This window comes from Megalobrama amblycephala, linkage group LG23 (assembly GCF_018812025.1).
Source record: "Megalobrama amblycephala isolate DHTTF-2021 linkage group LG23, ASM1881202v1, whole genome shotgun sequence".
Taxonomy (NCBI): domain Eukaryota; kingdom Metazoa; phylum Chordata; class Actinopteri; order Cypriniformes; family Xenocyprididae; genus Megalobrama; species Megalobrama amblycephala.
The window spans coordinates 17,435,641-17,450,079 of record NC_063066.1 but is presented as its reverse complement, the minus strand read 5'-3'; the positions used below and the strand labels follow the sequence as shown (position 1 = coordinate 17,450,079).

At 35.5% G+C, this 14,439-nt stretch overlaps 1 protein-coding gene across 1 annotated transcript; it reads left to right on the top strand.

The window, feature by feature from the left end:
• The first annotated feature begins 2,369 nt into the window (after positions 1–2,369).
• Positions 2,370–12,630, top strand: ehd1a (EH-domain containing 1a). Its single transcript, XM_048176278.1, has 5 exons — positions 2,370–3,057; positions 5,557–5,654; positions 9,531–9,943; positions 11,132–11,296; positions 11,388–12,630. Exons 1-5 carry the CDS (start codon positions 2,660–2,662, stop codon positions 11,913–11,915), a joined length of 1,602 nt encoding a protein of 533 aa, XP_048032235.1. The 5' UTR covers positions 2,370–2,659; the 3' UTR covers positions 11,916–12,630.
• Positions 12,631–14,439: the final 1,809 nt, after the last annotated feature.

Here is a 14,439-nt window from a genome sequence, read left to right as displayed (position 1 = left end):
CTCTTTGTGCCGTGAACTTTTCAATGCGCAGCGCAACTGCGCGCTCTGACTCTATACTGCTTCAAGCACATCATTCTGCTCCCGGGATGCGCATTAGCATTTATTTATTTTTTTGCTGCTGTTTTGAAGCATTTCATATTATCATTGTTTTGCACACTGAACGATTATTAATAGCCTATTTTGTTCTGTCGTATCTATCATATCTTGTTGCCCCATTAAAAAGCTGCACAATACATTTAAAATAAGCGTCTTTTAATCTTACAATAATATACATATAATTATTTACATATAAATCTAATATAAATAGTTTTTTTCCATTTCATAAGAATACAAATAGTCATTTTAAACTTTTTATTAACATTTGGATTTATAAAATTACTGTGCAAAGTTTTTTTTTTTTTTTTTTTTCTTTCCCAAGAATTAGGCTAGAATACTTTTTGCTGCTGAATTATATACTCACCTAGTTTACTTATTTATTTATTGGTCAGCTTATGATTATATATTTTTATTCATTTGTTATTTTTATCTATAATGAAGTGGTGTGTTTGCATTCTGGATTGGTTAACAAATGAAAGAGTGACCATTAGCTCCACAAATACAGATGAAGGCTCCCACTAATAAATTATTGCCCTACCATCACCAATAAATAACTTACTTTTATAGCACAAAATTGTTTACAAGAGAACAAATTTTTTCATTGATCTAGTCACTTAATTTTGCTCTCAGAATGCACCAGATTTATGCATGTAAATTTAAAATATACAAAATTTCCCTATATATATATATATATATATATATTTTTTTTTTTATTAAAAGGATTTCTATATTTTATCCACTCATTAGTCTACAATATAATAGCCATATAAACGTAGCGTAATTATAATAATAAAATATAGTGGGATATTCAGTGACATTGGCTGTGCAATATCGACTTTTGTGATTGGCCAATACCGGCAGACTGGAGCCAATGGAGAGTCAAGAAATGATGATGAGAAGAATTATTATTAATATTTCAGTAAAGTTCATTAAATCTATTCTGTTGTTACTGTGGTCTTTAAACTTATGAACTGTGTATGGACTAACAAAGGTGGTACACGAGGAAGCAATTTGACAACAATGCAGTAAATATATTTTAGGTGCATCAAAAAGCATGCTCGTTAAGATACCAGCAGACAAGCTAATCCAGCACAAATTAGTGCATAAAAGGTCACCAAAATGAAGTATTTGAACCTCGTAATTAAATACAAAAGGAGGAGAAAAACTGCAAAAAGGTCCACTTTTTGAAAAAAAGAACCCCCCCCCTTTCAATAGGCTGGCTACGGACCTGAAATAAAGTATTAGTGTGAGTGCTGTCAGTTGTAGTAAAGGAAAGGTTCCACTACATCCGGTCGTGTTGTGCAACTTGCAGAAGAATTTTGTCTTTTTAGCGTGTAATTGCTACTTCTGTCCACAAGGGTCCCCTGTAATCTAAGGGTTAAAAAACCATAGTTAAAATGTTTATTTAACTTTTCGTTTTTTTAAAGTGACACCTTCTATTATAAACGTTTAGAATTATTATTATTTTTTGTCTTAATGGGGCTTAAATATGTCTCTTAGTGGTGTAAATGTTACAAACGTTGGAAAATGCACATTTTGTTCAGTTCAAATAGAGTTACCAAAACGTCCTTATATTTCTGACACAATGAAAGTGATTTTTTTTTTTTTATTTAATATTTTTTATTTGTAATGTATTGTATCATTTTTACAGAATAGTAAAGCAAAATATGAGGCATATGCCCTGCCATATGCCAGAGTAAAAAAGTTCAAGGCTAAGTCAGCAGAATTAAATATTTGGAGAACCATAAAAACCCACAATAATAATAATGGAGTTTCATTCTGAAGATATTTTCCCGCTTGGTCACATGATTATGTGTGGTAATTATGAAAATACAAGCAGTGTAAACGGGTTCCATGTTTTAGACTTAATTTGAATATTTCACAATGGGAAACACAAGATTGCCTATCCCTTTTTCATTAAGAAATACTTGGATTTTTTTTTTTTTTTTTACAGAATAGTACGCAAAAACATGAGAAAAAGAAAACCCAAAACAATTATGCATATTAACTAGATTAATTTTGTTTTTTTAAACTAGATTCATTAGTACCATTAGCATTCATAAGAGCCACGTAGCCACAGTAATTCGGTCCTTATGATCCATAACTGGCGATCTCATTTCAAGAATGTATTTATTATGTATGATCTAATGCTATCCGCCCTCATATTAATGCTTTGTTTAGGAAATTCAACATGAATAAATTCCATTGTTTGTTTTGGCAAAATCAAGGCTTTTATTATGAAGTAGCCTATAAAATAAGTTCCGCATGCGAACTACAGTAAACGGTTTAGATAGACTACCAGTAGAAAGAAGCAGAGATCCTATTAGAATGAAATATTTGAAACTTTAAAGGCCGCACAGTCATAGAAGGGTGTCGCAACAGCCTCGGATATACGCGCTGCATTACAGTTCAGGGGTTTGCCAGGGGGAAGTGCTGCACCAAGTCGAAACGCAAAGCTGACTGTAGGGGTGGGACAGTCAAACTTTCGACAGGACATCGCCTGGTTTTAAACGCAGATTCGAGCCTTTTGCTTTTCAATCAGAATCGTCGTATAACGACCGTCATGTTCAGCTGGTCTAAAAGAGAAGGGAAGAAAGACCCAGAACTTTTCCAAAACGTAGCGGAGGGACTGAAGCGCCTCTACCGCACCAAACTCTTTCCTTTGGAGGACACATATCATTTCCACGACTTCCATTCACCGGCTTTAGAAGATGCTGACTTTGACAACAAGCCCATGGTGCTGCTGGTGGGACAGTACTCGACCGGGAAGACCACCTTCATTAGGCATTTAATGGAGCAGGATTTCCCCGGGATGAGAATAGGCCCTGAACCGACGACGGATTCCTTCATAGCGGTTATGCACGGTGAACAGGAAGGCGTGATACCTGGTAATGCGCTGGTTGTCGATCCAAAAAAGCCTTTCCGAAAGCTCAACGCCTTTGGTAACGCTTTCCTCAATAGGTAATACATCATTTATTATATATCATAAAAGGGTCCATTGATAAATATCTTACGTGTCACTATATATGGAGTGACAGGTGTGGTAGAAGGTTAAACCAAGGTAATTGCCTTATGTGTATGAGTCAGGAAATACGCTGAAGTTCGTGCCACTCCATTGATTCTTACAATTACTGCAGTTGCAGACTTGAGCATCTCAGTTATTTTGACCTCTGACAAATGTTTGACACAAAGACCAATGGCAAATTGAGATGATCTACTAGTTTAAAACACGTGTCAAGTTCTTGTAATTTTTATAATCATGTTGAAAGAATAAAACAAAAACAAAACATTTTCCACAAATATTCTGACTCTAAAAATATCAAATAATGTAAGAATTAAGTAAAAAGTAATGGTGTACTTTTTTTGGTGTAACCAAAAAGTTAAAAGGTAGCCTATATATTTTATTTACAAATATAATTTTTGAGTCACAAATATAATATATATAACTATATTATTTAATATATATTTAAATCTATATTTTAAATAAATCTTTGACACAGAGGTCCTCTCTGTTTATTTTATGGTTTTCCTGTCACGTGGCAACTTGTATGCTTTCTGTGGTGGTGGTTGTGCCACACTGACTTTGGTAAACAGAACAGTGGTAAATAGTCTTTCGTTTTAAATAATAATATTTTAAAACGATAATATTTTAAAGAATACCTGATTTTATATATATATATATATATATATATATATATATATATATATATATATATATATATATATAATGTAATATGTTCATCATAAAATAGGTATAAGGCCATTTTATATTAATTGCATTTGAATGTATTTTTGAGTAACTTACTAGATGGACAAAAGAAGAATTACTGTATTACTCATTTGTTTTTAATTATGACCTCATAGTTATTCAGTCATTTTTTGCTTTCTGTGGAGTTGTTTGTCATCGTTTCCATGTGTGTTTGATTGAGTCATATGATGTCAGGTGTCAAACAGATGTTCTTGAACTTGAATTTTTCTTGAGCTGTTCGTCTATTCATCTCCTTTTCCAAACTAACTATGACATAGTCACAGTACATAAGGCAACACCTAACCAGGGCATTTATCCCACACGCAGTACTCAGTTTGACGTTGTTCGATGCCAGTCTGAACAACTTCCACAATGACTGTACAATGGCTGTAACAGATTTCTGGGAGTTGCCAGGTGTTGAGTTTTCACAAGCGGATTGAAACTGGCTGGGATTACCAGTGCCCTGCCATATGCCAGTGTAGAAAGGTTCAAAGCTGATTCAGCAAAACTAAATATTTGGTCCCAAACAGAGAACCATAAAACCCACAATATAATAATAATAGTGTTTCAAGATATTTCCCCTTTTTTCCCACTTTTGGTGTTGGTCACATGATTATTTGTGGTCATTATGAAAATATAAGCAGTGTAAACTGGTTCCACATTTCAGACGTATGAAAATTTCACAACGGGAAACTCCCGTGCATATTTTTAATGTTACAAATTTGTGTTTTACAAAACAAGGGAATTCTCAGCAAAGGTTTAATACGTAGAATATTCAACACATTCTGTCACAAGATTGCCTATCCTTTCTTTCTGAAAGAAATACTTATTTATCTGCCCAGTTTAATAATATTTTATGATAACTTACACTGTGTCTTCCAGGAATTTTTTGGCCTGGTGAAAAAGGGAGGGTAAACCGTTTTAGTAGTGCATGTTCTGTTCGTTCTTAAAGTTGTAATTTCTTAAAGTTTGTTATTAGATGACACAAAAGAGCACTGCCAAGCTAAGTAAAATATTTTTTGGCAGTTTTCTTTAACGTCCTGTTTTGTTGTCCTTTGTCACGGCCTAAATCAAAGCCCTAAAAGAAGCTTCAAAATGACAAAACTATTGGAGAGCAATGTCTTGTGGATTCTTTAGCATAAACAGTGTTTTTTTTTTAAGGGAGCCTATGTCCTAATCCTATTGGTGTCTTTTTCTTGATGCTGTGGGTAACAGCTTTGCTCTATTGGTTTCTATGATTCATTGAGAAAGTTCTAGCTGTAAGCTTCAGCCTTGTGACAGAGATATGCGTATTAGTAAGCAGTTGGGCTTGGGCAGTGCTGTAGGCTGACAAGGAGAAAGACTGTAAATCACTGTAAACAGTCTGTGTCTTTGTATAGCCAAAGTTCATTTTGTATTATTACAGCATTTCAAGATTTCAACGTCAGTCCCCATCTCATGCTTCCTGAAACATTTATATAGTTAAAGAAGGAAGTTAAAAGTTTGTGTGGTTTTTAAAATTGCTGAAATTCTCTCCCCATGTGAATAAAATCTGTTTGTCAAACATTTTTTACTTTTGCTCTCCATGGTATCTTCAGACAATGGAGAAAAAAAAGAAGGGAAATACAACGTTGTTATATTTTGGCTTCATTAAAATCTCACCAAACCTGTTACAGTCTCCTGTACACTTACTTTCCTTGTATGACTCTCTCTTTCTCTCGCTCTCTCTGCAGGTTTATGTGTGCTCAGTTAAACAACCCCGTCTTGGAGAGCATCAGTATCATCGATACTCCAGGCATCCTGTCGGGGGAGAAACAAAGAATCAGCAGAGGTCAGCAGCCTTGGGCGCTTTCTGGCTCATTTTATATTTTTACACATTCATTTAATAATAATAACAATAATAATGACATTATTTTATTGTTATTATTTTTTTAATTATTTTAAAATGTTAAATTAATTAAAATATATAATAAAATATTAGTCATTTCATAATAATTTAATAATAATAATGAATAATTTTTTTTATACACCCTCATATTCTTGATCTTTTGTTATAAACATATTTTGCAACACTTTGTTTATTGTCATTTCACCTAATTAAAGGACTTAAAGGGTTAGTTCACCCAAAAATGAAAATTCTGTCATTAATTACTTACCCTCATGTCGTTCCACACCGTAAGACCTTCGTTCATCTTCAGAACACAATTTAAGATATTTTTGATGAAATCCGAGAGGTATATAAATCGTCCATAGACAGCAATTTAACCACCACTTTCAAAGTCCAGAAAGGTACTAAAGACATCGTTTTTGCACACAAAAAGTCTTCTCGTTGAACCATTGCAGTCACGTCGACTTTTTTATCGATGTCTTTAGTACCTTTCTGGACCTTGAAAATGGTGTTTAATTTGCTGTCTATGGATGAGTCAGACCTCTCGGATTTCGTCAAAAATATCTTAATTTGTGTTCTGAAGATGAAAGAAGGTCTCACAGGTGTGGAACTACCTGTAGGTGAGTAATTCACAACAGATTTTTCATTTTTGGGTGAACTAACCCTTTAACTAAGCTCTCTTCTTTATTTTTTTATTTATTTATTTTTTTGTATGTGTGTCTTTCTTGTAGGAAACTATTAGTCAGTGAGTTTTAGCATTAATACTTGCATTGATTCCATGCAAATCTTTTGAAGTTTGACTCTTTATTGTGACCTCATGTAAATTTGAGTGAGTTTATTTTTAGAGGGGGGGGGTTGGGTGGTAAAAAAACGAGTAAAACAAGTCTGACATCCTTTCCTACACACTCTATTGTGTGAAATCTGAAGAGGATTTCCTTAATACAGGAAATATTTGAATAATAGACTAATTAAATGAAGATATAACAAAAAATAAAACAGGATTTCAGAGCTGCTCAGGCAAGTTTGTTTGCCGTGCGTAAATCCCACATGTAAAAGCAGTTGAACTTCTGCCCTAATGTTAATGTTAGTTGGAAAAAACTATTGTGCCAGAATAATCCTGACCACATTGTTTCCAGTTTCCTCTTTTTATACCATTAAAAAGGTTTTGTGGGTCGAGAAGTGTTTTATTGTCATATGACCGGTAGCTTACCAGTGTGTTTTGAGTTGTCTAATATTCCACACAATCACTATCTAATAGTATGCTTGAACTCCATTCTCATTCAGCTGTGAACAGGAAGAATCGGACGGAAACACTGAGTTGGCCCATGTGTCAGCTCACTGCAGAGTACGAATGTAGATACAGATAGCAACATCACAAAGAGACAGCTGTTAAGAAACAGAAATGTGGCATTGTTACAGGATATGTCTCAAGAGTCATGTGACCCTTTTGTCCTTTCTGGGGCCAGCAGAGACAGTAACCAGATACTGAGATCAAGGTGCCCCTGCATACCATAGACACGCAGCAGTCATGCTACAGACCCTGAGCTTCCACACCACTAGTCCCAGCAGAGACACAACAGACGGTGCCGCAGTTGTAGCTGTGTGGGATTAAGCATGAAAGGCTGTTTGAGCGTTTCTGTCTGGCTGCAGCTAAACCGGTCTTTGTGCTGTAGTGTTGCCGTGGGTTGCTATTACGTCATCCTGCTGTTTGCGTTTTACTGTTGCAAATGGAGTTCATCCATGTGGGAAGTTGTGTACACCGAATGACTTGAAATAGGGTCATAAAATGGCACAGAGTTTATAAAATGTGGAACTAAAAGTTCCTGTGTGGTACAGGGTCATGTGAGATTTTGCTTAGAAAATGTTAGCAGTTTTCCCAGAAGCACCTCTCACTGACCACTGCAGTTCAGTTTTCAATCTCTTTTTTTGATTGTGATTATTTTTCCTTTTCCTTGTACATTGGGCTTGTAGATTTTCAGTGCAACCTTTAAAAACAACATGATACAGGTGCTGGTCATATAATTAGAATATCATCAAAAAGTTGATTTATTTCACTAATTCCATTCAAAAAGTGAAACTTGTATATTATATTCATTCATTACACACAGATTGATATATTTCAAATGTTTATTTCTTTTAATTTTGATGATTATAACTGACAACTAAGGAAAATCCCAAATTCAGTTTCTCAGAAAATTAGAATATTACTTATTTTCTATGGGGTTAAGGTCAGGCGAGTTTGCTGGCCAATTAAGAACAGGGATACCACGATCCTTAAACCAGGTACTGGTAGCTTTGGCACTGTGTGCAGGTGCCAAGTCCTGTTGGAAAATGAAATGTGCATCTCATAAAGTTGGTCAGCAGCAGGAAGCATGAAGTGCTCTAAAACTTCCTGGTATACGGCTGCGTTGATCTTGGACCTCAGAAAACACAGTAGACCAACACCAGCAGATGACATGGCACCCCAAACCATCACTGACTGTGGAAACTTTACACAGGACCTCAAGCAACGTGGATTGTGTGCCTCTCCTCTCTTCCTCTAGACTCTGGGACCCTGATTTCCAAAGGAAATGCAAAATTTACTTTCATCAGAGAACATAACTTTGGACCACTCAGCAGCAGTCCAGTCCTTTTTGTCTTTAGCCGCTTCTGACGCTGTCTGTTGTTCAAGAGTGGCTTGACACAAGGAATGTGACAGCTGAAACCCATGTCTTGCATACATCTGTGCGTAGTGGTTCTTGAAGCACTGACTCCAGCTGCAGTCCACTCTTTGTGAATCTCCCCCACATTTTTGAATGGGTTTTGTTTCACAATCCTCTCCAGGGTGCGGTTATACCTATTGCTTGTACACTTTTTTTCTACCACATCTTTTCCTTCCCTTCGCCTCTCTATTAATGTGCTTGGACACAGAGCTCTGTGAACAGCTAGCCTCTTTTGCAATGACCTTTTGTGTCTTGCCCTCCTTGTGCAAGGTGTCAATGGTCGCCTACAGAACTAGACTGAGAGACCATTTAAAGGCCTTTGCAGGTGTTTTGAGTTAATTAGCTGATTAGAGTGTGGCACCAGGTGTCTTCAATATTGAACCTTTTCACAATATTCTAATTTTCTGAGATACTGAATTTGGGATTTTCCTTAGTTGTCAGTTATAATCATAAAAATTGAAAGAAATAAACATTTGAAATATATCAGTCTGTGTGTAATAAATGAATATAATATACAAGTTTCACTTTTTGAATGGAATTAGTGAAATAAATCAACTTTTTGATGATATTCTAATTATATGACCAGCACCTGTATATTGTGATCTTTGTAAAAAAAATAAAAATAAATAAATAATAATAATAATAATAAAAAAAACTTTCTTTGGTACATTTTTATTAATTTAAAATGTTAGAATTAAGATAAATAAAATACTTTTAGTTAAATACAATTATTGTTGAATATTATTATTGTCTAATTGCTGTGGCAGAAATCACCCATTCTTTACTTGAAAATGTAATTTTTCTTTGTTTATGACTGAGCCAGGACCGACACTGGTTCAGAAAAAAAATGGATGCTTGATGACAATAGGTGACTTTCTATTCATGTATAGAGACAACTGGGGATTTCACAGGCAGCAGATCTCCTTCTGAATACATTGCTTTATAGTTGCTGTTTACAGTTCTCTGAATTCGCTGAGATCAGATGACGCTGTCGCTAATCAAATCCATTATCCCTGACCTCCTTTTCTAAAATAAAATCCCTACTGACTTCCTTATTCCAGAGCTTTGATTTAGGACCTGATCTAATGCACATTTTTGTATCTTCTCTCAATTTCAGGCTATGACTTTGCAGCAGTTCTTGAGTGGTTCGCTGAACGAGTGGACAGAATCATCCTGCTCTTTGATGCCCACAAGCTGGACATCTCTGATGAGTTCTCAGAGGTGATCAGGGCCCTGAAAAACCATGAGGACAAGATGCGTGTGGTTCTGAACAAAGCTGACCAGATCAGCACCCAGCAGCTGATGAGGGTGTATGGTGCCCTCATGTGGTCACTGGGAAAGATCATAAACACCCCTGAGGTGGTCCGAGTGTATATCGGCTCATTTTGGGCTCAGCCACTTCTGATCGCAGAAAACCGGAAGCTGTTTGAAGCAGAGGAGCAGGATCTCTTCAGCGATATTCAGGGTCTTCCCAGAAATGCAGCCCTACGGAAGCTCAATGATCTTATCAAAAGAGCACGTCTCGCTAAGGTGAAACATTTTTACTGAAATGTAAAGTGAAACTCACTGTAATATGCAGAGTATTATGAGAGAGAGATCACCTGAGCGAGTGTATTACTTGCATCTAGCTGATACTCTTCAGGTCAATCTTATATTCCTAATCACAAAATCAGTTTGAATGTCCGCTGAGAAAAGCGATATCTTTGTCCTTTAAACATCAGTCATATGACAGCGCTAGTCAATGCATTTGTCAGTTGCGTCTCTTAGATGTTGTTTAAAGTAAAAACCACTTTCTTGTTTCATACAGTCCATTTCAATATAAAAGTCTTTGTGACTGACTGACTGTCTTTGCCAGCATCTCATGGCGTATTAATGTAACTTTCAACTGAAGTCGAAATCACTAACAGACTCTTTTTCAATACCAAAAAATACGGCATGTTATTTATATAAAATTTTATTTATTGAACAATAATATTTAAATTAACAACAATAGCCATTATAACAGTATAAGAAGTAAAATAGGAAATAAACACAAGCAAATAGTTCAGTCAAACATACAAAAGCAGCTCTCTAGTTAGTACAGGATTTAATTTCAATGTGAATATAAAGTTATGAAACTTAATATAGCCATTAAGCCAAATCTATTAGCTCTAAGACCAAATAAGACTAAAGATGGACTGGCCGAGAAACTGGCTGAAAGCGTCTAAACAAATTTTCAAATAGGTGCTATGTTTACATGTAAATCGCATATCTGAGGTCTAAATAACTATATTCTGGCCTAAAAATCTATTAAAACAACATTCTGTTACAAAATAACAGTAGTATCTATAAAAATATGGTGGGTTTGCTTGCCTGCCATTTACACTTGCTGTGAGAATGCTGAAAGCGGAGTGATTCAATTCAGTGAAACGGTTACCGTGCGATACTGGTAGAATATTGCATGGCTGGAAAGACCTCTCAGCCAATCAAATTCGAGAACCAGAAAGAATTATGTGTGTGTGTGTGTGTATATATATGTATGCCTTATCCCTGGACACTTTTGTTGAACTTTAATCCCCACTGAGTGTGCACAGGATTTTGGTCTCACAGATAAATTTTCACCTTTTATTTTCATTTTATGAAGTAACTTAATGCTTGTGAGAACTGTAGTTTTGACATGCTAAACTGCACATATGCTACTTATATTTAATTTGAGTCCACTGAATATTTTTCTTCTAGGTACATGCTTACATTATCAGTGCTCTGAAGAAAGAGATGCCAAGTGTATTTGGCAAAGACTCAAAAAAGAAAGAGCTTATTACCAACCTGGGCGCAATCTATGAAAAGATTCAGAAAGAGCACAACATTTCACCAGGAGACTTTCCTAACCTAAAGAAAATGCAGGTATGAAGCTATACATTTTTATCCAATAAATGACATTTTTATAAAGAGCTTTTCTTTCAAAATAAAAACATAACAAATTCTTTCTTTACAGGAGTTGCTAGCTTCTCACGACTTCACCAAATTTCCTGCCATGAAGCCAAAATTGATGGAGCACGTAGAAGACATGCTAGGTAATGACATTGCTAAGCTCATGACGCTGGTCCGTAAGGAGGAGGCCGCCATGCCCAGCCAGTCAGTGAAGGGTGGTGCGTTTGAGGGAACCATGAACGGGCCGTTTGGTCACGGATATGGAGAAGGTGCAGGAGAAGGCATTGATGAGCTGGAGTGGATCGTGGCCCGTGATAAGCCATCCTATGACGAAATATTCTACACCCTCTCGCCAATTAATGGGAAGGTATCTGGTGCCACGGCTAAGAAGGAGATGGTGAAGTCCAAGCTGCCAAACACAGTGCTTGGAAAGATTTGGACTCTGGCAGATGTTGACAAAGATGGCTACCTGGACGATGAAGAGTTTGCGCTGGCGAATCACCTGATCAAGGTAAAGCTAGAGGGGCACGAGCTTCCAGCTAAACTGCCCAGTCACCTTGTGCCACCTTCCAAACGGGCAGAGCAGAATTAAAGAGCTGACTTGAGTTGATTGGAACTCAGTGGCTCTCTGCTACATTCCAAATTGCCCAAGCCATGTCTTCTAGCTTTTCTGACCATTCATTCACTAACTTGTCATCAGGAACTGGATTGCTGTCTTAAACATAGATTTGTAGTAAGGGTTATAAATCAAAAATGCTTTGCTAAGAATGATAGGACTGAGAAGACAAACCAAGAACTTATGTGCCAGTGAGAGACTTTTCTTTCTTCCTCTTAATGTTTAATATGGCTTGGAAATGGAGAAACCACTATGAGCACAAAAAGAATTTAAATTGATTGCAAATTGGTACTTGGTACTATGGTACTTTTTAATGTGCATTGAATTGAGGTTGAAAAGCAGCAGGCTAAAACTGAGTATGTTAGGGGGGCTCTTTAAAAAGAACAAAAATGTGAAAAATATTCCATATATGATATATATCCAGACATAATTGCTGTTTTTTTTTTTTTTGTGCAAAACTTCCTTAACTTATTCTTTTCCTTTTAAAGCTATTATATCTGTATTTTGTATTTTCAATTTTGAAAATTGATTACTGAATGTTTTCTGATTTAATATCTCTAAACTATATCAGTATACGTATTCTGTAATTTTGAGGGTGTATCTTTAATTTCTATTGGGATTTTGTGATCTGAAATCCTCACCTTCATTTGAATGCAACAATTACATTGACCAATAAAAGAGTTTATTTGTACGCTGTGCTTCAAAGACTGCTTGAGTTTCTGCATTTAGAGACAATTTACAAATTGCAATATGTAGCGAAATCTTTTAAAACAAATGCCGCCATTGACAGTTGTGAAAGATGTGTACATATATCTGTCTTCTGTTTTCATGAGTGCTGACAGAGAACTATGTACTTGTTGAGAGCTTTTGAAAGAGCTTTTGAAAGAGCTTTGGAAAAACTAAGGTCTTTTTGGAATGGTAATAATGCAGTGACAGCGTCATATATCTCTATGCTTATGCTTATGTTGAGTTGCTTCAATGTACAGTACAGCGTCTTGTGTTTTCTTTGGCAGCTGTTGGGAGCTGATCACTTTTTTTTTTCCTTCTCATACAGCTGACTACTACTTTCTTAGTTTAGTGTAACGTGAACCCTCTTGCAACACATTCATAGTTGAAAAGATAAAGATCACCCATTCATTTTTTTTTTTTTTAATTGATCTCTCACTAATAACTGGATTGTATTCAAATCCATTTTTATAATAAAAAAATATATGTATATAAATATATATAAAGTAACAAATGCATGTTATTTTGAATCAAGCTTATCTTTGATATACCACTTAAAAGTAATTAATTAAAAAAATGAATGCTTTTATTCAGTGAGGATGCATTAAATTGATCATAAGTGACAGTAAAGATGTTATATTCATCAAAGAATCACAATAAAAAGACTAAATTACGATTTCCACAAAAATATGAAGCAGCAAAACTGTTCCTGCATTACAGGAATAAATAAACATGTTTTTACTCACGTTTTTTTACATTTTTTTTTAATTATTTATCCATAAGAGTCTTTCAAAAACATAATCTTACCAACCCCACACTTTTGAACAAAAGTGTAACTTTGTCTATAGATACTTTGTTTTGGCAGTGATACATACACTTCATTATCACCTTAACATAGTATCAGTATGCATTCTGTCCAATAGCGACCTCAATTTACCACCGTTTGAACTTTCTCATTGTCATTTCTCAGTTAATGCATTCCGCTTTCACAACACACTTTACAGGAACATGCTAAAGTTCCCAGTAATGTTCTAAGTGACAGTAAGAATGCAGATGTGAAACATTTAAAATGACCACTCTCAACTCACACTTTATTTGCTGCACATAATCTTAAACTTAACCGCTTTGCTAGATAAGGATAAAGTGTGAGGGCATTGTTGCATCTTTAAGGAAACTAACAAGCAATTCACAGCCTTTTAAATGGTTTACAGCCATATAATCTTTAAGACCAGACCTGTTTAGCACCTCCCCATGTGACTGCTTACTGACACAGTAACCAAAACCCTTCTATTAGGGATGCTGGTTAATAACAGCCATGTGTAAGAAGGTGATGCATCTTTAGAAGAGGTGTGTGACTAAAAAGCATTGACTCAGATGTCTAGCAGAGAATTGCTTCACTGCTGTGTGCATGTTTATGAGTATATAACCCTCTGTGGATGCAATATGATATCAATGAGGAAAAAAATGTGATGTTTTTCCTGCTTAAAATTGGACACTATAACAAAATCAATAAACATTACCAAACCATAACATATTAAAACATTACAGTCAGTGTTGTTTAAGGTAAAACATTAAAAATCACTATTACCTTATCCTAATATGCACCTTATTCTTACAAGCATATACATACACAAGTACATACACACAAAATCCCATTCCTCACTATTGGCACCTCACTGCTTGTGAAAGTTGAGAAAGCAATTCCTCTAAACAGAAAAACCCAGGTGGGTAGCACATTTTGAGCACTGGACTGAACAACCTGGGTATTTGCATC

Bases quoted from the DNA above. Each gene is read 5' to 3' on its own strand.
- ehd1a (XM_048176278.1), top strand. From the start codon at position 2,660: ATGTTCAGCTGGTCTAAAAGAGAAGGGAAGAAAGACCCAGAACTTTTC. The intron at 3,058-5,556 runs GTAATACATCAT...CTCTCTCTGCAG, and splicing joins GGTAACGCTTTCCTCAATAG to GTTTATGTGTGCTCAGTTAA. The intron at 11,297-11,387 runs GTATGAAGCTAT...CTTTCTTTACAG, and splicing joins CTAACCTAAAGAAAATGCAG to GAGTTGCTAGCTTCTCACGA.